Source organism: Tyto alba, unplaced genomic scaffold (assembly GCF_018691265.1).
Source record: "Tyto alba isolate M040663 unplaced genomic scaffold, T.alba_DEE_v4.0 Super-Scaffold_18, whole genome shotgun sequence".
In the NCBI taxonomy this organism is placed as follows: Eukaryota; Metazoa; Chordata; class Aves; order Strigiformes; family Tytonidae; genus Tyto; species Tyto alba.
In genome coordinates this window covers 11,466,473-11,491,715 of record NW_024881280.1, presented here as the reverse complement: position 1 = coordinate 11,491,715, position 25,243 = coordinate 11,466,473, and the positions used below count along the sequence as shown (strand labels likewise).

The 25,243-nt window shown below is 45.4% G+C and overlaps 1 protein-coding gene across 8 annotated transcripts in view; it reads left to right on the top strand.

Moving 5' to 3' along the window:
- Positions 1 to 24,270, top strand: part of SUSD6 (sushi domain containing 6) — a 98,823-nt gene extending 74,553 nt beyond the window's left edge. For all 8 annotated transcript variants that reach the window (XM_042790576.1, XM_042790579.1, XM_042790575.1 and 5 more), the window contains 4 exons: positions 12,394 to 12,591; positions 15,605 to 15,743; positions 16,999 to 17,420; positions 19,228 to 24,270. In XM_042790576.1, the coding sequence (XP_042646510.1) occupies positions 12,394 to 12,591; positions 15,605 to 15,743; positions 16,999 to 17,420; positions 19,228 to 19,253 (785 nt within the window). In that variant the 3' untranslated portion in view covers positions 19,254 to 24,270. The remainder of the gene's footprint in view (positions 1 to 12,393; positions 12,592 to 15,604; positions 15,744 to 16,998; positions 17,421 to 19,227) is intronic.
- The last annotated feature ends 973 nt before the right edge of the window (positions 24,271 to 25,243 follow it).

The window sequence follows — 25,243 nt, the reverse complement described above, 5'->3', positions numbered from 1 at the left end:
GCAAGCCTCCTAAGACACTGCTAAATTGCAGGCCTCTTGGCCCTTGCTGGTAGAGATGAGTTCTGCCCTGCTGTGTCCTGAAGGTGTGTTTCTCCTGTGTCCTCACCTAGCATCAGTAGGACTGTATTTATTTCAGTCAGGACTTACAGACCAGTCATCTCTGTCCTGTCAAATCCTGGTGTCCAAAATCAGTGTGAACATCAGATAGTTATGCTTTTTCCTATCATGTCTCGTTGTTTTTGCTGAAAAGCCAGATGGTTTTACTGAGACCAGAGCCCATAGTGTGTGTCAAAATTTTATCCTAAAAAGACAGCCTTGGGTTATTACCATATAGAAATTGAAAACCCACTTAGGAACAGCCAAGGAAGCAGCAGGGTAAATGTGCAGGTTACCTATGAATTGAGATCAATTTTTAGTTTTGTAGGTTTCTGGAAAGAGGCGAGCAGGAACAAGATGAGAAATCGAAGCTGTGTGAAGAGCGAAGTTTAAAATTAGCACCAGTAATTGAAGACAGTGGATGTTACTTGAGTTCAAATTCCATGCTAATATCTTTTCTACTAACCTGCCTCTACACTGTAGGCGCTGTAAGTTCCCGTGCCTGTTTCTTTTTTGCAAGAATATTAAATTATTTTGACAATTCTTTGTTATCTATTTAAATAATCTCCTCCTTGTTGCAATATGAAGTAAGATTTAGAGTTGGATGAGCTGCCAGTGAGAGGAAGAGAGAGAGGCCCCCGATGAGTGTTCGCTGCCTCTGCCCAGTGCAGCACACACTTTTGGACTTTTTTTTACATTTCTTAATAATCAGAATTTAAAACCCATATGCAGCTTTCTTAGGGGGACCCTCATAATCAAACTTTTGAATGAGGGGTGGGGGGAACCCACAAAACCAGCTGGGTGCTACTTATGACAGTGGGTATTGGTTTCAAAAGCAGAATCCAGGACCCTGCTGATTACACAAAGTGTTGTTACAGCACTTGCTTAATTTCCTTCTCTGAACACATGGAAGTAATTATGGGGTGGTTGGAAGAAGGCACGGGGACGCCGGAAGCAGCCTTAGAAAACAAAAGCAAATGAAGCATGTGCCACTTGGAAAGCTGCACTGTGCCCACGGGGGAGAGCAGGTTTCTGCATTGAACTGACTGTTCTGGAGCCACAGTAGTGCTGGCTCCAACTACAGCCCAGATGCAAATTGTTTGTGCTGTCCTGGCAGTACGGCGTGCTGTAAAGTACTGGTCAGCTGGTCTTCATCCATAGTGGGCCTGAGCAAGCTGCATAAGCTTCCACATACATCACCAACAGCAATTTTTTTTTTTTTTTTTAAATAACTTATTTGTGTGTGGGTGTGTGTGCAACAATAAGATTGCTTTATCTGAAGATCTTAAAAAGCACTTCTGCAGTTGTTCCCTGTTTGTTTCCTGTTCCTCATTAATGTTTCCAGAATTAATTTATCAATCCTGGCATTGTTTAAAAGCACCAGGTTTTTGTTTTATGCTTTGGTGTTACCCTGATGTCCAGAATGCCCTGTGCGGATGAGAGCCCCGCTGCAGCCGGCCCTGTGTAAACATAATGCAGAGCCAAGTCTGAAAAACTTGGCAGTGTTAGTCTCAGAGCCTGTCAGGCTGAATCATTTGGGAATGTGTCTGAGGGGAGTGTGTTACAGGTGGGCCTATTATGGGGAAAATAATACAGTTGTCATAGTGAGTAGTGCTCTTCTAGGGAGGCAAATCTGCTGCTGGAGTGCAGTTGTGTTTTGGTCGCTGCTTTCCATCACAGAAATCTTCCTTCCACAGATGTGGTTTTTGTTAGCCCTGGATTTTGTGTCTTGATTTTGCCTGCCTAGCACAGAGCAAAGTCTGTGCTCCTGTTTTGGAGGGGGAAAGGAACTTGAAAGGCATTTTTTTTTTTTTTTCTTTTTGCTAAAATTTCAGTGAGAGAGGGAGTTGTCTAACTGAAACAAAGCTTTCTAAGGGACAGAGAGAAGTACGTCTTATATTAAGACAGTCTTTAGCACTCTAGAAGCACCAGTGGCAGCTTCATATAGCCTAAACATTTTGACTCTTGTAGAATGTAAATAGAATTTACATTTTAGAGCAAGCTTTGATGCTAATGGTTTTTCTTTTTAGGGAAGAGATAAGACACTGGGAAAAAAAAATCATATTTCTAATAGAAAGACAGACAAGACCCATAATTAATGTTGCACTAGCAGGCTTCCTCCATGGTTGGCTAATCACAGCTGAGTGTTAATAAGCATAGAGTTTTTTTAAATACTGTTGTAACATGTTAATTAAGATAATTCGGTTCCATGTGTCTCTTGAGTTACCAGATGGCAACTGCATTGGTGGAAGGCTGCAATTAAGAGTCTTTTCTTCCTTGCTTTTTCTTCCCCTGCCCTGGGAAAAAAAAAAAAAAAAAAAAAAAAAGCAGCTTTGGTGCATATGGGATGGCTGGATGGCTGTGTGAGGGGTGCCTGTTACTGCACACAGTGTAAGTGCTTGTGTCTAATTACATAAATGCACAGCTATATGATTATATATACAAATATCTTTACTTCAGTTTCTTCTCATTTACCCACATTACAACATAAAGAAAAATAAGCCTCCTCTTCAGAATATGCCCTTGCTAAGGAAACTGTAATTTCCCTGTAAAGGCTTCAGTCCTGCTCAGTTTGCTCTTCTGCCATTGACTTCAGAGCAAGCAGCATCTGGAGCCAGTAAAGACAGAGAGCTTATTTTTCAGTGGACTTTGGCCTCTGCTTAATACACAGAGTCCAAAAGACGGTTATGTTTTTTGCAGTGTGTTTTTAGGAAGGCTTAAAATATTTTAGGGGCAGGGTCGACGAGAAATGTGTGCACTCACAATGGAGGCCTTTTATTGACTTCTGCCTCCTGTAAGTAAAATATAAAGAGGTCCTTTAGCCTCAGCTGCTGTGACTGGGCCCCGGCAGCAGCTGCCGTCTCGGGTTTGTCCCTCTGGGAAATGACCCATCTGCTCGTACACTAGAAAAAGCGAGAGTGCTGAAAAGGAGAAGGTTCAAAATCTGTTCTCCTGGTTCCAGTCCCCATCTCTACCCCAGAAATTACAGACCAGTGGAAAACCTGGGCATCTGGTAATCTGTTTTTTATGGTGTGAATGCTGTCTTCGGCTAGAAACACACAGAGTTCTCAACTGTTTCTAGCTGGCAGGACAGCTTCGGTCTGGGTTCTTTTTCAGATGTTGTATCTGTGGTTACTGTATTTGTAGAGTTAAACCATGCAGGTTAGCACACTTGTGGGCAATAAGCAAAAACCTCCCACTAATACATTAATCTACATGAAGGGGGAGCAGAGCATGCTTCCCCTCTACTGGGAAAGACCCACCTGTCTTCTAGGGAGAAGGATTTATTATTCGTGTTCAAATGTAATTTTGTGGGCTAAAAAATGTCCCCCCAAAATGCTGGATGTTGGAAGAGGGTAGAATCATCAAATATGATTCCCAGAGTGGGTCACTGCTGTGCTTCTCAGAGCCAGCCTGCCAAGAGAAACCCCAGTCTAAAGCATGTGGCTTTTCATGTTCTGCACAGACCTGCTGTTACAAGCGGTGACATTTATCCATGGAATACTTGATGAGCCATTTTCTAGTCTAACATTGGTATTAATCCAAACGCTCAGACAGGGGAGGACAATGCAGGAGCAGAGGGTGCCTAGTGGGAAGCTGCTGTGCTCTGAAAGCCTGTGAGTGCATCCAGGCAAACGTCACTGGTTGGAAACCTGAAGGTATATAACACTCTGAAATGGAGCTGGCACTGACTAGATACAGCATGTGGGTGGAGGTGACTGCTTTTCTATCTGTCACTTGTATATCTACCACTAAAGCGCATCCCCTTGTTAGTGCTTTCTCAACAGGAAGGAAGGTGTGGGTGGGGAAGAGGTAGTAGTTGATCAAAGCTGATCTAGGTGCTCTTTCTCTGTAGACCAGCTGCCTGGGAAGTGTTTTTTGCTTTGGTAAAAGATAGTGTTTAGTTGACGTAGCTAGTCTAAAAAGGGTAATAAATGATAACAGACTTTCTTCTTGCTAAAACCAAACTACTGCTGAGGGAGGAGCTTCCAAAAGCGGTTTCTGCTGTTTATAGACTGGTTTGTGTGCACAAGGGAAGAGAGGAAAAACAAGGTTGTTGCCTGTCTGGATTTCACGCTGAAAGCAAAGAATATACCTGGAGCCAAACACCAGTCCTGCATCAGGCAGAAGGAAATGTTATGTGTGACTGAAGGCCCTGGTTGAAGAGGAAAAAATCCTGACCCAAAGAGGACATTGTGGAATTTTTTTGTTCAGCAGTTATGGTGTCACTACAGTCATGCTGGTCTTCCCTTGCTCCCCCAGACAGTGATGCAGCAGGCTTGGCTTAGAGGGGCTGATAGGTAGTTTTGTGCTCTTCAAATCAAACAGGGTGTGTGCGTATGTGTATGCATATTGATTTATTTATTTTATCCTCGAGGAAGCAAACCACTTTTCGCCCAGACTCTCCAAGGCACAGATGGTGAAGTTCTCCTGAGAAAAGCAGCTAACTTGGACAGTGAATTTCCTGTCTGGTAGTTGGGAAGGGTTTGTAAAATAAGTACTTGCTGTTGAAAATGGCGTGTATGCCAGTTCTATGTGTGCCTTTAGTTTTGGTGCTTCTTTTCTAGTTTTTTCTCTCAGCAGGTATATAGTGGGGTTTGAGTTCATCATATGCTAGGTAGGGATCTGTCCTGCCCTAGCAAATATGGGAAGATTTGAGACAACAGCTTCTGTAGGAGGAAAAGCTATGCTTAAACTTCCCCCCCCCCTCCAAATTTTTACTTACATGAAAACTTGGACAGTGTGTTCTGTTAGGTGTAAGCTGAGGCACTGTAGTCTGTCTGCAGCGCTGGGAGGCTGATCTGTTGCTTTTGTTGTTGCTCAAGAAGCTGCTAAGTGAGCTTGGCAATTCCGGCTGGTTACCCTGCTGCTGTGGCTAAGGACAGTAGTGACACTATTATCTGGTTGGGTCACATTCATGCTTCTCTGAGTACCGGTGACAGAGGTTGGGAGTATATCCAATAAACAGAAGAGATCCAGGAACTGGGCTAAGGGAGGTGTAAATTGTTTCCTTATTGGCTTACTAAACAACCAGGAGATTAGTGGAGAGGTTGGGTAGTGCCCTGCTGGCAAGAACTGAAACTCTCCAAAGAGAGAAAACAATGCCTTGTCTCCTACTAGCAAATACAGCCAGAGCTCTTGCTAGCAAATTCATTCAGTCGCTTCTTAAGGCGAAACTAATGTTCAGTGTCACCCCTGAGTGGGATCTATGGGCAGCAGTCTGCTAGAATTGCCAGACCCTCTGGAAGTCAAAGTGAGCATTATTGCTGGTCTCAGACTTGCACTTCTAGCCTGCTGGCTGGCTGTGTCAGACTGTTACATTTTTATTGTGAAAAAAACATTGTGTAGAAAAGATGAAGGCCTGTGTATGAATTTACAAACAAATAGCAACTGGAAAAAAACCAACAACCTATTGTTACAAATATGTTCGGGGCACTAACTGGAGAGAAACAGTGAATCTGGCTTTGTTGTTTTCAGTATGGTGTTAATTAAACCTGAATCTCAGGTCTGAGATGCTGAAAATGCACAGCCTCTGCAGAAGGCTTCAGATGCAGCTGGCGATTCAGACCACCCATTTAGCTGTGACAGGCCCCAGGTTGAAGAGGGGCGTAGAGAGGGAGGATTACTCTCAAGGGTGCCTTAGGGAGTTTGGGGCTTTTTGAAGGTCCTTGCCAGAAGTTAGTAATAGCTTTTGCAGTTCCTTCTGTTGTACTGAAATGATGCGCACACACAAATTATCCAAGTTGAAAATCACAGGCCTCCTTAGCAGGGACAAGTAACCGGGGATATCTTGTGTTTATTTTGGATGCTGTTTCTCTGGCTAGTGGCAAGTCCTGGCTGAGAAAATAAAGGTGGTGACATTTTGGAGAACCGGAGACTTGGACAGAGAATTGTTCCTTGCCACTGTGGAATATGCTGGAGCTTAACCTGGAAGAGAGTAGATAGGCAAAGGCAGTGTCTCTGACCAGGAGGGAACCTTCCTGTGTGACAGAAGAGATGAAAAGAGACAAAAAGATATACTCTAAGGCAAGACAACCTTTTTTTAAGCTGCTCCACAAAAATCCTACAGTAGGGGAGCCAAGGTAGCACAAGAAAGTTAGGATGAGGCTTCAGAGGAAACAGCATGAAGGAAATAGTATGGCCTCTAGTACTGGGACAGTTTAACTGGGTGATTCTGTGTTCTGCTTCACAAAGATATTTGCTCACCAGGCAGGACATGCTGGCATGAGACAATCATGACAGGTCTAACCAGACTAGCCAGGGGAATGTTCATCTTGTTAGATCAGGAGGGTGGTTTTTGTTTGTAGGATGTTTTTCCTCTGTGAGTCTTGATAATATCAGTTAGTTAAATAGAGTGAATCTTGTATATGAGCAAAGAGAAGTACACATCTTGGGACCTTCCATTTCCAGTCTTCACATCTCACAAAAGCTGTGGTATGTCTGAAAGGCCAGGAAGTGTTAACATACCTGAATAGGGCATGTGTTCAGGGGATCCAGGGGAGCAGTCCTTGTCTGCCCAAATTGCTTCCAAAATGCTTCGGCGCTGACATGTAAGATTTCTCTGACACTGCTCTGAGGATGGTCAAACATGCTAGAGCACTTGTGTAGTCAGTGAGGAATTTACCTGAGGCTCAGTCCGGCTTCCTCTTGCAGTTGCTGGGATTTGGGCCTGACTCATATAAACAGTGGCTTTAATTTGTCAAAACTGTTCCCATCCTAACTTTAGTGACCTTTGTGCCTTGCTGTGGAGAAGCAGAAGAAATGCTACTGGATGTTCAGTGCAAAACATCCCTTTGTTAAGCAATGTTATACTCATCTGTCCACCCACGTAAGGTGAGCAATGCAATGGTTTGTTCTCCCTCAGTTGCAAATCTAGAGTTACGCACTCTAGCAGATGATGATCAGTAGTTATCTTGTTCTGTTTTGGTTTATTAATTCATAAGAGTGCATTCAGTTAAGGAAGATTTGATTTTCATCTGTGTGGTCAGACTGCCCAGCAAAAGAGGTCAGTGACTGAAATACAGTTCAAGTGCTTGTTGCAGAAAAAGGAGTCTAGGACCCCTGCTAGGATCTGGAAGTCTTCACCGGTTGAAAAAAGAAACACACAGTGCCAAGCAAACAAGATCGTAGAGAGGTGCCTTTCAGCCACCTCTTGTAAGGTGTTGTGCCTGTGCAAAGAAGGTCAGTTCTGGGGAGTTTTTATAATTCTGGGGCAATTACCCAGTCAGACGGAAGTATGTTTTAATCTTACATTGTATGTGTAAGCAGAGTGTATTGTACTTGATCCTTGCCACAGCGGGGTCATCCTGCTTGGGCTTTGGAAATCTGCTTATCTGTGAATTTCACTCATAGAGACCAAGGCTCAGCTGTGCTCCTGTGGTTTGTGCTCCGTGTATGTAAAACCCTCGCTTCTACGTCAGCACACAAAATACCACATACTTCTATCTGTGGTATTATCTGTGGCCATGGCTTGGTTTTGTGTCGATTTGACATTATGTTAGAAATGCTTTGTAGCTCTGCATCAAGTCGGCATTCAGGACCACAGCTCAGCTTCAGCTCAGCCAGGACATGGAAGATCCATTTCATCCTTTGGTGATGAGGTTAATTGTGGCCAACTGACATTTCTTAGCATCTCTAAAGCCGCTGTGTTTCAAGCCCTCACAGCTGTCTGTGAATTTGGTAGAAGAGAAAGCAAGTGGAGGTTGCTACTACTAGCAGAGCCTTGGGAAAGGGAGCCGGTGAAGGTACAGTGTGATGACACTGTGGTTGCAACAAAAAAAAGAGGTTCCTTAGTGTTGTGCTGCTTGTTGTCAAGCTGGTAATAAAATAGCTATTGAAAGAACATAAGAGCAGTTAACCCTCCTTGAAGGAGGACGGTATTTTCTCCTGTGACCTAAACACGGGAAAAGATGGTCCTTACAGATTATTTGATGGGAAACTGGGTGGAAGTGCATACTTAGTATTTTTTAATTTGTATATTAAGAATTGTCTGTATATATTAAATACCTAGTATTTTGGAATGGCATTTGCAGAAACTCCAGTGTGTAACTTTATTTCTGCCTGTCAATCTGGAAATGACAGTTTCTTTACCTCCAAACAGAAGTTCAGTGATGTTCAAAACATTTGGATTTCTGGTTAGTTGTTACCTCCTTCCTGATTTCCAGCAGTGTATGCTGGCAGAGAACAAGCTCTCTCAGGAGATGTCAGAAACATCAGTACTTCTTGGAAGCGGGGCCTTTGGGAGTAAAGCTCTGCCCCCTTAGCACACAGTGCTGCAGTGTTCAAATCCACTGTTTCTGTGTGTCCTCAAAGCTTGATGAATCAAGATGCTGGGAATAGCTTTGCAAGCTGAGGATGTCGGTAACCCCTCAGGAAGTTGATAACTTCTGTAACTTGGCTCTTTCTCTTCCTAGCCTGGCGTGAACATTTGTTTTAAGATGTCTCATAAGCCAGAGATACTTCCAGGAACATGTGTTTCAGAGAGGGAGCTGATGAAAATTTGTGCATATTTCTTTGTATTTCAAATATAACCCAGAGTCATTGTGAGTCTAGGCTAATGCTACTGGGAAGAAGGTCGATTGTTACAATATATACACTTAGTGTCCCACAAAGTTACAAATATTCCTTTAAATTTTTGGGAAGCTTCAGTGCATCCACTGCATGCCACACACCTTTGGAACTTGGAAGGGGGAAATCTGTGCGTCAGGGTTTTGTTGTGTCTCTTGAAATCTGCCCAGCTTTAATTGGGGCTGAAACACTGGAAAACCCTTCTCTGTGGTTTAGTTCACGTGCCTCAGAAAGCATCAGTGTGCCAAAATAATATCCAAACAACGACACTCTAGCCTTGGGGCTGGGCCCCACAGCAGCATGCAAGCACGGCTGAGGGTTAAACGCGAGCAGCCCATTTGGGAAGCGTGAGCTGGAAGGAGAGCTGGGTCAGGCTGTTCCCTGCTCCCAAACCCAGTACGGAACCGTCACGACACAGCCGCTCTCTGGAGCGCTAATAAACATCTAACACGGGCAGTTAATCCTGTCTGTTTGCACTTACAAAGTGTAGCCATGCTCTGGACATGCGTGCTGGCAGCAGTTGGCACCCAGCTCTTTTCACCCCTCGTATGTCAGTGGCTTATTTGTCAAAAGTGCTAAAGGGGCTGCTCTGCCTTGGTTCTGTTTTGCTGTGGGTGTACCAGTGCTGCAGACTGGGGTGTAAGCTTTGCTGCTGTTTGGTGAGATAAAGGGTTGTGCAGAATCAGACTCTACCTCTTCTCCTGTTAGCCCCAGTTCAGAGCACACATACGGAGGCAATTGAAGAAACCCCTTATGGAGCGTGTGAAAGCTGAGGGTGCTGGAAGCTTAGGCACAGGTTGCTGTAGTGGAAAGCTGCATTGTCTGTCCCAAGCTTTCTGAGTGCCTGTGTTCCAGTGGGCTCGGGCCCTGGTTTGCAGAGGTGCTGAGGTCTGTCAGAGATGCCAGGGAAAGGGAGCTGGTCCAGCAGCGAGCAGAGGTGTTTGACTTGCTCAGTTTTTCAGGCACCATCAGTCCATCATCTTACCCTAGGATTGCTTGGGCCACTTCCAGCAATCTTTAAAGCCATCAGCATTGTCTAGTAGCCCTTTCCAAAGCTGCAGGCTCTGAGATGCCCTATTCCCCTGAGACTGCCTTGCAAATGATGATTCGGGTAGTCATCCAGGGGTTGCCTGGAGATGCTCAATCAGGTTGAGGGTAGAGCGTGTTGGATATTTTGGCTGCCCAATCCAGATCTTTTTTTATCTGTTTTCCCAGCACGTAAACAGTATTCTTCCATCTCAGTGAAGGTGACATTTTAAAATGCTTATGATGCTTTTGGATGCTGTGATGACAAATGACCTAAGGAGGTGGGGAAAAAAAAAAAAAAGAGGTGACTAATTCTGCAATCTGTTTCCTGAGTGAAGAGGCCAAGTTGGGGACAACTGACTGAACACTTATCAGCTGCTTCTCTCCTTGTGTATGCCGAGAAGCCTATGGAGATGAGGAGGAAACCAATCTGTGATCTCCTGAAGCCCAGGTTGAGGAGGCCAAGTCAGGGCTCTATAGGTGACTGATGTGGTATTTCCAAGCATTTGAGAGCGTTACTGCAATGTAAATGAGTGCTTGTTTCCTGAGTGATTTTTGCACATAACTCAGAAACCTCAGTGGTGACACTTTACCCTAGAAGGGGAACCAAACTGAGCTGCTGCCTGGTTCAAGAGGGCTCCTGGTGCAATGGCCATGTGTGGGTACGGCTCAGGAGAAGGGGAAACAGAGGAAATGAGCTCTGGTTTGCTGCAGTCAGTTAGCAGAAGGATGCTGTGCATGGCTCCTGAGTGATTCCAGGGTACCTCCTGTGGCATAAAAAGGTGTGGGGAAGCTGTCATCCCTGCTCCTGAGTTTCAGCAGCTGCTGTGGCAACAGTAGCTTTTCCCCACAGCTCTCTACTGTTGCTTAGAGAGGTATGTGTTAAACTGCTGAGAATATGTCTGGTGCTCAAATGGGTCCTTGCAATTTAGCAAGAAGCACTCCCCTGAGCTGCAGATGAAGCAGGGCATTTGTTTGTGTGCCTGAATGTGAAATGTGCCATGAATCTGCGGCTTCAGCTGATCCCAGCTGACCCTAAGTGTTGGACAGGCTTAAAGTAAAAGCAAGTTTTAGCTGCGTAAGGTGAAGGATTAGAATGTTAGTTACAAAATGAGAAATTATTGCAGAAATGAAAAATAAAGCAACACAGAAGAGGCAACGGTTAACCCTCATAAGGCATGGCACAGTGGCTTCTCTGAAGCTTATTTAAGAATAAATCTCCTCAAGAACAAAGTCTTCTTGGAAAAGTGCTGCTTTGCAAGATCCCTGCAGATCCCTGTTAACCTTTTCTCTCAAGAAGCAAATTGAATTGCAGTTATAAAGCTGGCAGGACTCAGACTGAGGGCTTTTGGCTTAGCTCAGCAGTTCATCTCAGGGTTTACTGGCATTTACAAGGCACTACCTATGATGCATTCGCACATGTGATTGCTGGAGTGACCCTTGAACCTAATGTAGCAAATTTTTCCACCGTGGAATGAATCTCTGTAAAGTTTTCCTTCTTATATCTTGCCCAAAGTCCAGTTACTTGAACTTTGCCCAGTTGTTTCTTGCTGTTTGTCCCACAGTAAGTGGGATGCTTAGAGACAGAATGTGGGAATGCGTACTTTGGGGTGTAAGGGCAGGCCCGGATCACCATGCTGTGTTGGAATAGGATGGGTGTGTTGGCTAGTTTTTCATGCCCCAAAATATCTTAAGAGGGATCTTTGATCTATTTTCTTTTGTGAAGTTTGAGAAGCTGATGTGGATTTGAAAGGGAAAATTTGGATTTCTCCTTCTTTCAGCCAGGCAGATACGTGGCATCAGTGGCAGGTTTTGGAGCTGTTCTGCAGGGTCACCGTGACCTGCCAGAGGAGAGGAAATTCTAAGCAATACAAATATCCTGTTGTCAGTGCAGTTTCCTTATTCGTGGTTTGTTGTTTTTATTTGAGTGGCTATTGAAAATTCTACAAGAAAATTTCTGGCATGTGCTATATATATACCCATTAGTCAGGACAGGGGAGATGCAAGAAGAAATGTAAAGTGTCTTCAGCACTCCAGACTTCACACAGGTCTGGAGAGGGGTTTTTAGAAATGTCTTTGTAATATAACAAATTCCTTTTAAAAAAAATAGGCTGGAATATTTGGTCCTACTGCACCAAAGCTCCATTCCCCATTCTATTGGTAGTATGTCTGTGTAAAATAGCTAAAATCAGTGTACTCCTCCAGGCTTCCAGAGTACCTTGCTGGGGCAGCTCTGTACCTTGACATTGTACCAGTAGTACAGTGGGGTGTTTGCATTTTTCATCCATTTCAGTAGGAGTTCTCATTCTTTTTCTATATCAGGCTGATATAAAAGCTTGGTTGTTAGGTTCCACTCAGTCTCTAGTGAAACAGCTGTGGGGAAAAGATAGTACCAAGGATTTTTTGGGCCTCTCTCTTGTGGAATCTCTGTTGTGTCACTGTTCAGAAATATCGCCAGTTTGATGCCTGCTGACGAGACTGTACTACTGGGATAACAAGCAGTATTTAGCAACCACAGAAGACATATCAGAGGTGAAACTGAGCAGTGTTCTCTGCCATTGTGTAACAGTTTTTCTTCTCAGTTTTGGTAGTTTCTTAATTTAGTGGGTGTTCGTAGGTAGAAGTCTGCCTGTGTGCTGTATCTATTGTGCAACAGATGTCTTCCTCTGAGATATCCTCCATGATGCTTTGTCTTTTTTCCAGATTGTCCCCAGCCACCGCAGCCTGAGAATGGAGGCTATAAATGCCACCCTAGCCCCTGCAACAACCCCCTGACTTCAGGCAGTGTCATAGAGTATCTGTGCGTCGAAGGCTACATGCTGAAAGGAGATTATAAGTACTTGACCTGCAAGAATGGAGAGTGGAACCCAGCCATGGAAGTCAGCTGCAGGCTCAGCCCGGGTGAGTGCTCACGGACTCCAGTGGGACAGTCAGAGTGGCCCTTGCATTGACTTTTCAGGTTATTCTTAAACACTGAGTCAGTGTGGTGCTGGGGAAGTCCATACAGCTGTGTCTCATTGCTCCAGCAGTTTCATAAATGCAGCTCACAATCACAGCTTTTTATTAAAAATGCCTCTTCTGTAACAGACCATCTGCCACAGGCTCAGAGTCCCTCACGCAAGAAGACAACCCATGGAAAGGAGTATAAAGGATGCAACTTGTTACTCATGTGGAGCCTCTTATTTTGACAGCTCTCATCCCAGAAATGGGGGAAGCCCCAACTGAAGCATTTTCCATGCTGTCTGGTTTTGCTCCTGATGGGTTTGACAGTACATCTCCCCCAGTGGGGTACCTGTCTGTCCGCATGTGCGTGTGTGTCTGTGAGTATGTAGAGCTGATCTTCCTTGCAAACAGGTTAAGTAACTGTTGGCCACCTGTGACAAAGAGCTCAGTGGTGCTGCTTTTCACTGTACTGGCAGGAAGGGACACTGCTGACAAATGATTTCTTCTCTCCAAGTGCAAGTGGACAGCTTTTGTTTTGTGGGTCTCTCCCAGCTGAACAGGAATTCCTCCATCAAAGCAGGAAAGTAAAAAAGTTTGCAGGAAAATGTTTGTCATACAACTTAGTTTGCCTACAGCTCTTCTGGTTTTAAAGCATGCATACTGGATAAAGGGAAAACTCCCTCCCCTCTTTAAGTCTGGCTTGTTGATAGAGTTTTAATGCTCAGTCATCCTGAGTCAGCAAGATGTACACTCCAGAATTAAGTCTCATAATACATAAAGCAAAATGTGTTAGCTTAATTGAAAAAAAAAAAACAGAAAAGCACCTTCTTCAAGCTCTTTATGGAGCTCACTGCATACCTGTGATCTCTGGAACATCCTGTCCGGTCCCAAAGACACTGTCTTTTCAGTGTCCCCATCACAGCCACTCCAATAGCTTCTTCCTGTGATGTATAAGGAAGGGAACTGCGTGTTTACCTGGCAGCAACTGGATCCTGAAGAGGCTTTTCAAATTCAGCATAAGGTTCCTTTTCACAGTAGCTCCCCCCTTCCTCTTGCTGCACCCAGGGTGGAGAACAAAGCTGTGCTATTGCAGGTAGTGTGCCCTGGGCAGCATTCCTGCATGGTGGCACTTGGCCTACATCAGAGCCGAAGGGATTGTGCTCTGGCGAGCAGAAATCCCTCAGATTTCTTCATCATCCTGAAGGATCAGTGGCCTTGTCAAAAACATGGGGCCTCAAAAGTCTGACCCAGTGAAAAAGCCATTGCTTTCACAGCACAGGCTTTAAAACAACTGGTGAGGGTCGGAGACAGCTGAGGTTCGACTAGTGGATCTCTCACAGGACTAAAAGGAGGAAGAGGAGATGGGAGACGGTACAGAGAAAGTAGGTCTTAAAAAGTTAGATAATGGGTAAGATTCTACCTGTTCCATAGAGGGTAAATGAAATCCCTAGCACTTATCAGATGTTTTGTGTAGCTCTGAGCCTGTCAACCCCATAGACTTTTGACAGTTTATTGTATGAGTTATTGAGCATTTTGTTGGAATATGAGACAGTGAATGTGCTGGGGTGGTTCCCTGGGTAGCAAGCAGTTTTACAGCATCATGTACTGATGCTGAAAATGGAACAGCCCTGTTTGCCTACCCTCTTCCCTGTCAGCGTACTCAAAAGTGCCCTGAGTAGTGTTGAAAATGGAAATCCTTACTCAACCCTGTTTGACATAGGGAAAAATGTACCAGACATTGTTTTTCCCTGGGGAGAGGTCAAGCTACTTCTGAAAAAATTCAGGAAAACAAGTTCAAAACAACTAAACCAATAGGTTTGACCCCAGGAAAAGATGCAGAAAATGCAAACTGGCTTTCCAGCTTGCGTGCCTATTTTGGGCATAGATTTCAGGCTGTAGGCTTAAAAACAGTGATCCTCCAGCTTTTTTTCTTCTGTTTGCATGCTGCTTTTCCCCTCATCCTTACCTCCATGTGTGTCCTGCATCCCCCTGCAGTTTGAGACCTGTGCTCCCAAAGAATGTGTTGAATGTAACAAAAAGGAATTGAGGAATTTCATACACAGGAATGTCCCAGATGTGAAATACGCAGTAGTATTTGCCAATGAGGAAGTGTAAGGTTTTTTAGATCTCTACCAAAGACATAAATTAGGGACAGAGGCAACACACAACAGACAGTTATTTGCTCTAGGGAGGTGAAAGGACGAGTGTAGCATTCTAGGCATGATACACAATGCTCGGCAATACCAGCTCCGGGCCATTCTGTCTCCACTCCCAATTTATTGTAAGGTCTTACAAGGGACCTTTAAAAGCCACGCTGGTTGCTGTGCAGTCAAACGGCGCGGCTGAGGAAGGCATAATGTGAACAGGGCATGTGTATCTAACACTGAAAACTCAGCATCCTCTCTGTTCCCTGGCATATGTTTGTGTGAGAAAGAAACTGAATACTTGCTGCATTTTAAATATACCCAGCCAGGTGACTTCCACCCCTTCCTTTGGAGGGCTGGTCCATTAGCCAAGAAAACACATTATTTGGAACTTTTCCTATTGTTTAGCCTAGAATATCGTGCTTATCATGCTAGACAATTATTAGCCTTGCTGGTGACATCAGGACATTTTTTAGCTTTTGCTCAGCCAGATGTATATATATAACATAACCCTTACCACCATCTATCATCTCCCGTGTCCTGCTGGCACTGCTTTTCTGTTTGCCTTGTGTTTTCCAAAGGACACTTGTATGTGCATGTTTAATTTTAGGTTCCCTTTACAGCTGGTGGAGAGGTGTCAGCTTGAGCTCTGAACTATCCTCTATAAGAGAGAGCTGATAGGCCTTGACTGTATGGGAAACCTGGGCTCCCCATATGCACACCCAAGTGTAACTCCCGAGAGCAGGCAGTGTGGATGTTTTTCCTTCCCTGTGGCAGTGATTTAAGGGAGTGGATCGTTTTACCTTGTGTTCCTCTTGGTTTTGTAGAAAAGGACTCGCCTCCAACAATTGGAGTACCCACGCTATCCATCGTAGCCTCCACAGCAAGTTCTGTTGCCCTGATTCTGCTCCTGGTTGTGCTGTTTGTTTTGCTGCAGCCAAAACTGAAGTCGTTCCATCACAGCAGGTAAGTGTAGCTGGGGTTTGCAGAGGCTCAGAGGCATCCTGTTCCTTTGCAGCAGAAACCCATTAAGGAGCTTGGTTTATGCCTTCATTTTGGAGCAACATATCTCCTCGCTTCTTTGCTCCTGTTTTAATCACCTCAGTGACACCTCTGCCCTGTGGTCCAGCCGTAGTCTGAAACGGTGGTCTGCGATACCCAGCTGCAGTCTCCATTCTAACATGCCATCAGATGAGTGGTTTTCTTGCTCTTTTCTGTTGGCTTTGAATGTGAAAAGTTATGATCCCTACTATAGATCAACCTCCTGCCTCTTGTAGCCTTGGATAGCTGCTGAAGTATGTGTCTGGGTGTATATATGCATCTCCCCAGGTCTGTTTGTGCGATCCTATGGACATGAATTCAGGCAGTACTGCTGTTTAGATACACATGCAAATCTGCCATTGTTCCCTGCTGTGGGAGGAGAACCCTCCTGGCCTGGGTTTGTGGATGAGAGGAGGGACCCAGCCATAACACTGCTGCCAGCTGAGGTCAACAAAGTCTCTGTGGACTCTCTCTTCCAAACCAACTACTACTGCTCCTTAAGTAAGAGCAGAGACATGGCTGTCCAGCAGCGAGGAGGTTGAGAGATGGGGCCCTGGAATCTGCCCTTTTCTGAAGAAGTCCAAATCACTGGAGAAGGAAAATTCAATCTCGGGGCTCTGACTCACGAGCCTAGGTGATTCAAATCACACTGTGCCAATTTAAGAGCTGTCTTCCCTGCCCTGCCAGAGGTTAACTTGCTGGCAGCAAGGGTGACAGAACAGGCAGCACTGGGTGTTGCAGAATACAGCAGCGTAACAAGCTGAAATCAGCAGTGGTCAGAGCTCTTTATCCGCTGGCTGTGACAGCAGGAGGGCCCTGAGTCATGATCTTTGTCAGATTTAGCTATGGAGTCAGGTGAGGTGGGAAGCATTGTAACCTTTTCAGCTCTTGCTGCTAAATCCATCGGGCAGCGTGAATTACAGAGCCTGCTCACGTTTATGGCAGTTCACAGTAGGGCTGCGAGGCTGTGCTTGCTTGACCTTGTTAAACCACCATTCATGTTTCTGTCTGTTTTCCCCTAAATAAGTCAATGGTGAGCATTCAAGTTCTGCTGTGGGAGGTCACTGAAGTTCTTGGTAGCATATATATAGAAATGTAAATGCTCAACTTGATTTTTTTTTTTTTTTTTTTTTTTTAATTAATTCCCTCCCCCCTTCTCTCTCTTTGTTTCTTTTTTGAGGCGAGACCAAGGTGTGTCTGGAGATCAGGTCTCTATCATGGTGGATGGTGTCCAAGTGGCCTTGCCATCCTATGAAGAAGCGGTGTATGGCAGCACAGGGAACTGCATTCCACCCTCGGACTCCCGCGTGCAGATCGTGCTCTCAGAGGGAGCTGGGCAGAATGGAGCCAGAGAGATGCAGCAGCAGGACCAAGGGGCCCGCAATAGCTTTGAAAGAGAAGATGAAGCCCCTGGACATTCTGGACTGTGTGAAGCCAGTGGCTCTCAGCGCTCTGAAACTGTTCTTGTGCATCAGGCTGCTACCTCTTCCTGGGTAGCTGGCATGGCTAGCAGTAGACCTGTACACAAAGAGGTCCAAGATTCAGAAAGCAGTGACATACAGAGCCTTCTATCACTCACTTCCTCCGAGGAATACACAGATGGTATGTGACTTGGGCAAGGAGCACTGAACGAGACCTTTATAAGAGCAGGTTCTGCAGCTGACTACCTAGGATGAAAATAGCAAGGAATGCCCCTATGTATGTCAGGCACCAGAGGAGCTTTTGAAAAGAGGTGTCCCAGTCTCCATGTCATGTTTCATGACTTAGATGTGCAAGCACTATTTAATACCTTCTTCTGAAGTATGCAGCACACTCAGACTGGGAGCCTAGAGCAGTCTGGAAAAAGTGGTAGGTTCTGCTGCTCGTGCTTGCTGTCTTAGCAAAGGATTTGCAGCGAAATGTCAGCCTCCAGCATCATAGTGCAAGTGCAGTAAAATAGCTGCTTGGAAAACAAGTTGGTGGGAGTGGGAGGATATGCTTGGAATACAAACCCTTTGTGATGTTTGGGCTTCTTCATTTTTAGACTGTTGTAGTAAACGGCTTACTGCCACAGTGTATACAGTGCTGCAGCCTCGGCATGTGAGAAGACCCAGGAGGGATGTACTTCAGCTTACTGTGCAGGGCAGAGGGACAAGTCTGTTAAACAGTCAGTGCATCTTGTATTTTTCACTTCTGTTGTGCCCTGAAGGAGTGGCTTTACGACGCCAGAGCTGATGTGAAGCTGCGGCTTAAGGTTGCTTCTGCAGAAGCAAGAAGTGTAACTGGCTTGTAGATAGCTCAGGGCAGAGCTTCTCTTTTCCATGGTGTCAAGCCCTGCAGCTGTGGTAATGCCACCCAGAACCCTTGTGGTAAAAACAGCTAAAGGGGATCAGAAAGGGCAGCATGTCCTGAGATGGACATTAAACCTCAAGTGCGTAAACAGCAGAAATCCAGAAATGAAGTTTAACAAAAAATGTCCACAGTGTAGAAATTCAAGGATGCTGTCTCTGCATTGTCATTTCTATCACCACCTTAGAGGAAACATGTATTGCCTCTAAGGCTTCTTGTATGGTGGCAGATTGCTCCTTGCACCAGGAGACTGTAAAGCTTGTGCTTGTGACTCAAAGCTGAGGAAGCTGCAGCTACTGGAGGAGGTTGCATTTCTTCATGTTAGGTAAGGGCAAGTGTGATCCTTGTATTTGCAACCATCCCTGCCACAGTAAGAAACATGTCTTTGACATTTTGAGGAACTAAAAGATTGCTGAGGTCATGGGAAAGGAGGAAACTGTCATTCTTAAGGGGAGTTATTATCTTCCCCTAAACAGCATTGGTGAGGCTTTACTGAGGATTCTGTATCTTGTTGGGGGACCCTCAGTTCAAGAGAGATGTGGAGAAACTGGACAGGCTCTGTTGGAGGCCTGCCAGGATAGCCACGGGCTTGTGGGGGGCAACTGAGGGAGCCGGGCTTCTTTAATCTGCTGAAGAAGCAGCTGAAGGTCAAGAGAACAATTGACTACAGCTACTTTACAGGGAGTTGAAAAGTCTATGGAGCCAAACTCTTCTCAGCCAGATGATACAGCATGGGGCAATGGCTACAGGCTGTAACTTGACAGATTCACATTTGTCATTAGGGAAGTATTTTGTGGTAGGAGAGCAGTGCAGGACCAGATGAGCACTCAGAGGTGATGGAGTCTCTGTCCTTGGAGATTTTCAAGGCTGGAGCTGGCGATGGCCCCTCTCACAGGGGTGGGCTGGAGCAGAGTCCTCTAAAGGTCCCTTCTGCTGTGTTGTGATGACAGGAACACCACTGCATTATCATGTTATGGAAATGGGAGCCTGTCTTATTTTCAGCAGTAGTTTTTCTGGTGGTGTTGAACCGCAGAAGTTTCACTACTTTTTCTTTTTTTTTTTTTCTCTTCCCACCATTCAGATATTCCCTTACTGAAGGAAGCATGAGGCTTGCTGTGTTTGTCTAGCCCTCTCCCTCTTGGATTTCTTCCTCCTCCCCTCTCCCTGCCTTCAGGACAGAAAGCACTCTGTGCAGCCTTCCCCGTCCTTGCAAGCTGTGCCCTGGATACCTCCAAGCAGAGACGCCCTCAGCTGAAGATCCAAAGGATGTCGCCAGGTTGCCTCCTGGATGCACCAGTGGAGTTGGTGCAGCGCTGGCTTCCCCATTCCATCAGCATCGGGGGCTCAAGGAACAGAGTGGATTTGAGCTCTCCTCTCCTCCTCCCCAGCCAGATGTTTGACAGCAGTCTCTGAAGAGCTGCTCTTTTCTCGTGCCTTTCTCCTCCTCACACCGGCTTGTTGCAGTTTATCAGCCTCTCTAGCCCTTCTGCTGCCCAGAGAGCAGGGGCTAAAACCGCTTGCTCACTGGGTGCAGACACAGTTTATATATACCTATATATGTTACATAGGCTCTTCTTCCGGCACCCTCTTTGTGATAGGGCAGGACAAAATGCCTCCCTGGGACTGAAGCTGGGCTTGGGAGGGATCCCAGTTAAGGGGCAGCTTGCAATGTCTAGAAGCGCCTCGGATGAGCTGGGCTGTGTGACAACGTAGCTGTGCAATAACAGTTCATTGAGAATTTCTAGAGCGCTGAAGTCTGAGAAGTCCAGTGTGTAGGAACGCCCTCTGCCCCTTCTCAAAAACCATCTCTGCAGGAGTTCATACCTGAAAATCACTCTTGTCTCCTCCTTCCTTCTCTACCTGTGCAGCCCAATTGATTATACTGTGTTTCTAGGAACTGGGACTGGGACTGTGCTGCCAATAAAACAACCCTTTCAGCTTTGGTCTGGTGCCAGAGCATCTCCTGGCGTTAGGTTGTAGAAGAGCCTTAGAGAATGGCCAGTGGTTAGCGGAGTCCAGAAAGCTCGGAGGATGTGATTTTCAGTTAACCAACCCTGCGTTAATTATGAGTTAGCCCCATTCACTGAGGCATCAGGACTGGAACCAAATTTGTGGCCCTGCTCTTCTGAAGAAGTTGTGTGTCTCAGAGCTTTTCCAGTTGAGGTGGTTCTGTACTAAATCTTAGGTTCTTTTGGTCAGATTTCAGGCAGAGGAAATGCTTTTGAGATGTAATCTTGAAGTGGTTCAGGTGTTTGAAAATGTCAAGGGGAAAAACACCCGTGGGTAGCGAATGCCTAGTGCCATTGGTACAATCCCAAATTACCTTTCCAGCCACACTAGGTACAGCGGCCGTTGAATCCTGGGTGGCTGCCATCTCAGAGGCTAGTGTGTCTTCCTAGCTTCAGACAGCGAGAGTCTGCTGGTTTATCCTCATGGGCTTGGGTGGGCCCACAGAGAAGGGCTGCTTCCTTGTGGCTGCGGGTAAGCTGCATTTATAGTCTCCCCTAAATACAATGCAGTTGTCTGTTGCTGTGAGGGAAGGTTGGCTACATTGGCAGCAGTGTCAGAGGACACATAGCTTATTCCTGAACCTAGGTTTCGAAGATTGTTTCAAGTTCTGGTAGCAAGGAGAAGAAAATCAAAAAATACATGTACCTCTGCCCTCCCCCCCCTCCCCCAGTTATCTACAGCAGGTCGGAATATCCTGGTTGCTGTCTTTTTGCAGGAAGCCACATTTGTCTGAGGTAGGTGATCCAGTCACAAAAGCATTGTGGTGGTTATAGGGTTCTTCACTGGGGAGCTCCGGGCACTGTTCTGCAGGGCTGGTTTCAGCAAGAAAAGTTGGCTTCTTAGATGCATGTACCTTGCTTGCCATAACTGTCTTGAAGTAACCAGGGAAGTGTTTGCCCCGTGAGAAGCTGCTAAATCTTTATTTGAGTTGAAGGAGCAAAATGTCATGGCCTTACACATCATGTGGTAATGTACAGGTAAATAGGGATGCCGTCTTTGCTGCTTTGCTTTTGGTTTGTGATCCTCGCCATCCTCATCCTTGTTGCTCCAGGAACATACCGTCACAGCATGTGGTAGAAGTAATGCAACACCTTTATATATAAAATCAATGTGGCTTAGCTCCAGCTCCTGGAAATGGGGTTTGGCCATAGTATCCAGCCATGTACCCGCTGCTCCTGTTCCTGATGAGCTGTTAAATCCCAGGACACCTGGGACAGCGCGTGCCTGTGGATGGAGGAATCCTATTTTCCCTATCCTTGTTTTAGAGGGATGTTGTTAATTTAAAAATACAGTATTTTAAAATTCCTTCCCTATTGCTCATGTTACCTTGCATTTAACACCAGGCTTTGATAAATCCTGTCCTGGTTTGGATATTATTTTGTTCAGTTTGGTGAAAATCCCACATTGTTTTACAGCGGGCTGTGGTGTCTCAGCTTCAAGCACTGGAGAGGGCAAATGTTGTTTATCCATCTGCTATTGGAATTTTAGAAAATAAGCGTGGGGACGTTTGCATTTAATTTTTAGCTCCTACCTTGGAAATGGTCTAAGCTTGAGCAAATTGTCTCATTCACTGGTTTATCAGGGCAGATGGAGAGATTGAGTGAGTGTAGCGGTAAGGGAGTGTGGAGGGAAGAACGGGTGCGTTCTCTCCTGCTGCCTAACCAACTCTGAGCAGGGTGAGCGGCTCTTTATGCATTTAAGGTCCTGTCTACTCAAACTGACCCCTCATCAGTCGTGGTGTAGAAGTCAGGTACGTGCTGCTTTCCTGCAAGGGACAGTCCTTTAACTCAGTGTTAGGAGCAGCTTGGTGGGAGAATCTCTGAACAAAGCTGGAAGCTGATCCCAAGGCCTGGCCTTGCCCTGGATGAGCGCCTGCTCTGTAAGCACGTACCCTGCCTCCTCTCTCTGCCATTGTAAAGCAAGCAACTGCCAGTTTGGGAGAGAAAATTCAATTTGGGTGGGGAAGAGAAGGAAGCAGGCTGCACAGAAGAGGGAGTGCTTTAATTTTGCTTAATTTATAGAAATTGTGGGAAATGTCTTTACTAAGGAGTGAGGGAAATGCGGAGGTGGAGGGAAATATGCAAGCATAGATCTCGTGATCAGGCATAAACAGGCAGCTTCTGTTGGCTTGCTGAGGGTAAAGCAGCAGCTCCCAGGCCAGTCTCTGCTGTGCTGGCTGGTAGCCCCAGCTGATGCCCCCAGCGCTTGCAGAAGAGCCCCAGGGACCTGTGCAAGCCAGAACATGGGAGACCGTCTGGGGGCATCACATTCCTCTTGCCCACGGCCTCAGCTCTAGAGTTTATTTTCATATAAAATGAGGTAGAATGTCTGGGGAGGAGCCTGAGCGATGGCTGCCTGACAGTTTTTCAAGGGGGAGGGGGGGAGCAAGGCCTCACTTATTATCAAGTGATTGTTACTCATTTGTGTTTGTTTTAATTTGGCGGAGGCTGAAGGATTGGGAAAACTTTTAAGCAGAGATTTAGGAAAACCTAAATTGCACAGTCCTGTCTTTACTTACGGGAGCAAGGACTGAGGCTTAAAGATCCCTCAGTCGTGACGTCTGCTGTGTCTCAGGAGCGTTCATTACCTCTGAGCACAGAGTGTGACCTCTTTGGCTGTTGCCATAGGTAGATGCAGCCTGGATCTCAGCGTGGTGGATGGGGAGCAGGGAGGCTCAGCCTTGCAAGCTGTAACACAGTAAATGATTTTTTTTTCTTTTTTTTTTTCTTTTTCTTTTTTCTGATGGGATCACAGCCTCCTTACCTTTTTTTCCCCACTTGTCTGGCAAAAGAATTCAAAGGGAAGCATTTTTCCCTCATTTAACACTCCCAATATAATCATCTAATGCTCTATCATACGTGCTGGCTCCTGTGATATTCAAGAACATTAAAATGATTTAATTACATTGGAAAAATAAAAATCACACTTATTTTAAAGGTTTCTGTTATTTTTGGAGTCTGACGGGTTAAAAAAAGGGCATTTCAGAAATTCAGAATATTATGTGCAATAGAAAAGCCTCCCTGCTCCCTCTCAGTTGCATAGTTTTTAAAAAAAAAAATAAAAATAAAATGCAACCTACTGCAGTGTTTCCAGCCCAAGTGTTGCAGAACTGAACCAGCCTGAGAGAACCAGAAAGTGAAGCTGACAGTGTCCCGTGGGGAAGCGGGGCAGTCTCCGGGCAGGCTCTGCATCACGAAGCTCAGCTGGAAGGGTGAGCCAGCTTGGGTGGCGTCAGAGCCTCCTGCCGCCTTGAAGGGGGGTCGGCAGCATTGGTGAGAGGTGGTTTTGTGTGTTCTGGCTTTAAATAGCTTGCATCTCTCCGTCATTAGCTGCAGAAGAGGCAAAAAATGAAGTCAGGAGGAAAGACGTGCTGCAGCGCGTGAGCCTGTGGAGTCGTTGCTGAGGTCAGACTTCACGGGTTTGGGAGGGAGAGGAGCTTAATGCATTTTTATCCTTTTTTTAACCACCAGAGAACTTGCCGTGCGGAGGATGCTTACTCAGCAGGCATGCTGCTTGTTCACCCCTTGGACATCTCCCCTGAGGTTTCTCCTTCAGCTCCGTTGTGGTGAATTGTTTAATGCGTCTGGAGGGTTTATTTGGCCTTTTCAGCGTGTGGACAAGTCAGGTGTGTGAGGAGGAAACCTGTTCCACGTGTGCTGGGAGGAAGCATCCGAAGGTCCTCCCAGAGGTAGATGACTTGGGTCAATACTGAGGAGCTGGGGCTAAGAGAGCAACAGGCTCAGCCATTGGGAATAATCTGGGATGGTTAAGTCATTTGCAGCACAGAAAGGGGAGCACAGGGAGTGGGGTAGGGAAGAGCTGTGGCTGGAAACAGAGGTATGCTGCAGGCTAATGAGCTAATGCATTCATGACTGAGTTGTAAGGAAGCTTGTGCTTTGTTTAGAAGATTTAGCAGACACCAGCAGGCTTGCTGTATAAAAAAATACTAACATACAACTGGTTGGAGATTTCCTTGCTGACCTTTTTAGAATATGTTTGCAAAACTTGGTTTTACTGTTCTGATAGCAGTTGTTTAAAAAAAAAAAAAAAAATCTGCCTTATTACTCTATCCAGATAACTAATTAAATCAATTTCACTTTCTGGTTTCTGTATATAAATGCAATAAATCCCATCCATTTTGCACATCCTGCCTCACCCCATCTTCACCCTTCAGTCCTCACCAGGGAACTTGTAGATTGAACTTGCTCTTTGTGAAAACCTTTGTTTGCAGAAGAACTTAGAAAACATTTATTCTCTATGATAGGCGTTGAAAGTGCGGAGAGGTTTCCTAGAGCAGGCTTCATTTTAAGGCATATTTTTATACAGGAAATAAGCCTTTTTTCAGTCCTTCATCCCCACCTCCTGCCCTTCCACACCAGGACAGAGCATGGCACTTCTCTTCAGGGCCCTGTGTTCAGCACTGCTTCCAAACTCGTCCCTCTGCAGACGACGTACGGGTGTATGTACCCACCAGAACGGTTCTGCCGATGCTCTGCAAATGCTTTCTGTAGCTGTGCTTTCGTTTCTGTCCTCGAGTGAGCAAGGACAGAGGCAACTGAGTTGTGCTGGAAAGTGTTTTGGTTCCCATTCTCAAATTTGCTTCCTTCCAAAAAAAAAAAAAAAACCACAAAGTGAAGCTGTCTGTGAAGCAGGTGTCCTATGATGCGGTGGGTAGACTGCTGGTAGTTGCTGATGCAAATGCAAGGGGAGCTTGACTGCCTTTGTGCATTAATCTTTTCTTCTTTCCTTTATGTGTTTTCTTTTTCTTTGAATTGCACCACTATGGAATTATTTGCAGAATGGTACTCCATATATATGTGGGATTTAAAAGCAAAACCATAATTGATGCTGTGCAGGATGTCACTCAATCGGTTTTATTTTGCTTTATTTTATATATATTTTCTGGTATCCTGTACATTGCAGTGGGTGTGAAGATAGTATTTTAATATTTGTACAAAGTTTAATTTAATTGTTCTATGTATATAACTGCATTTCTAAATTAAAAAAAAAAATTTCTTTTGAAGTGAAGCTATGATGTCTTGTGTATTTTTTTTTTTTTAACTGCTTGGGCCTTGTGGACTGGAAAT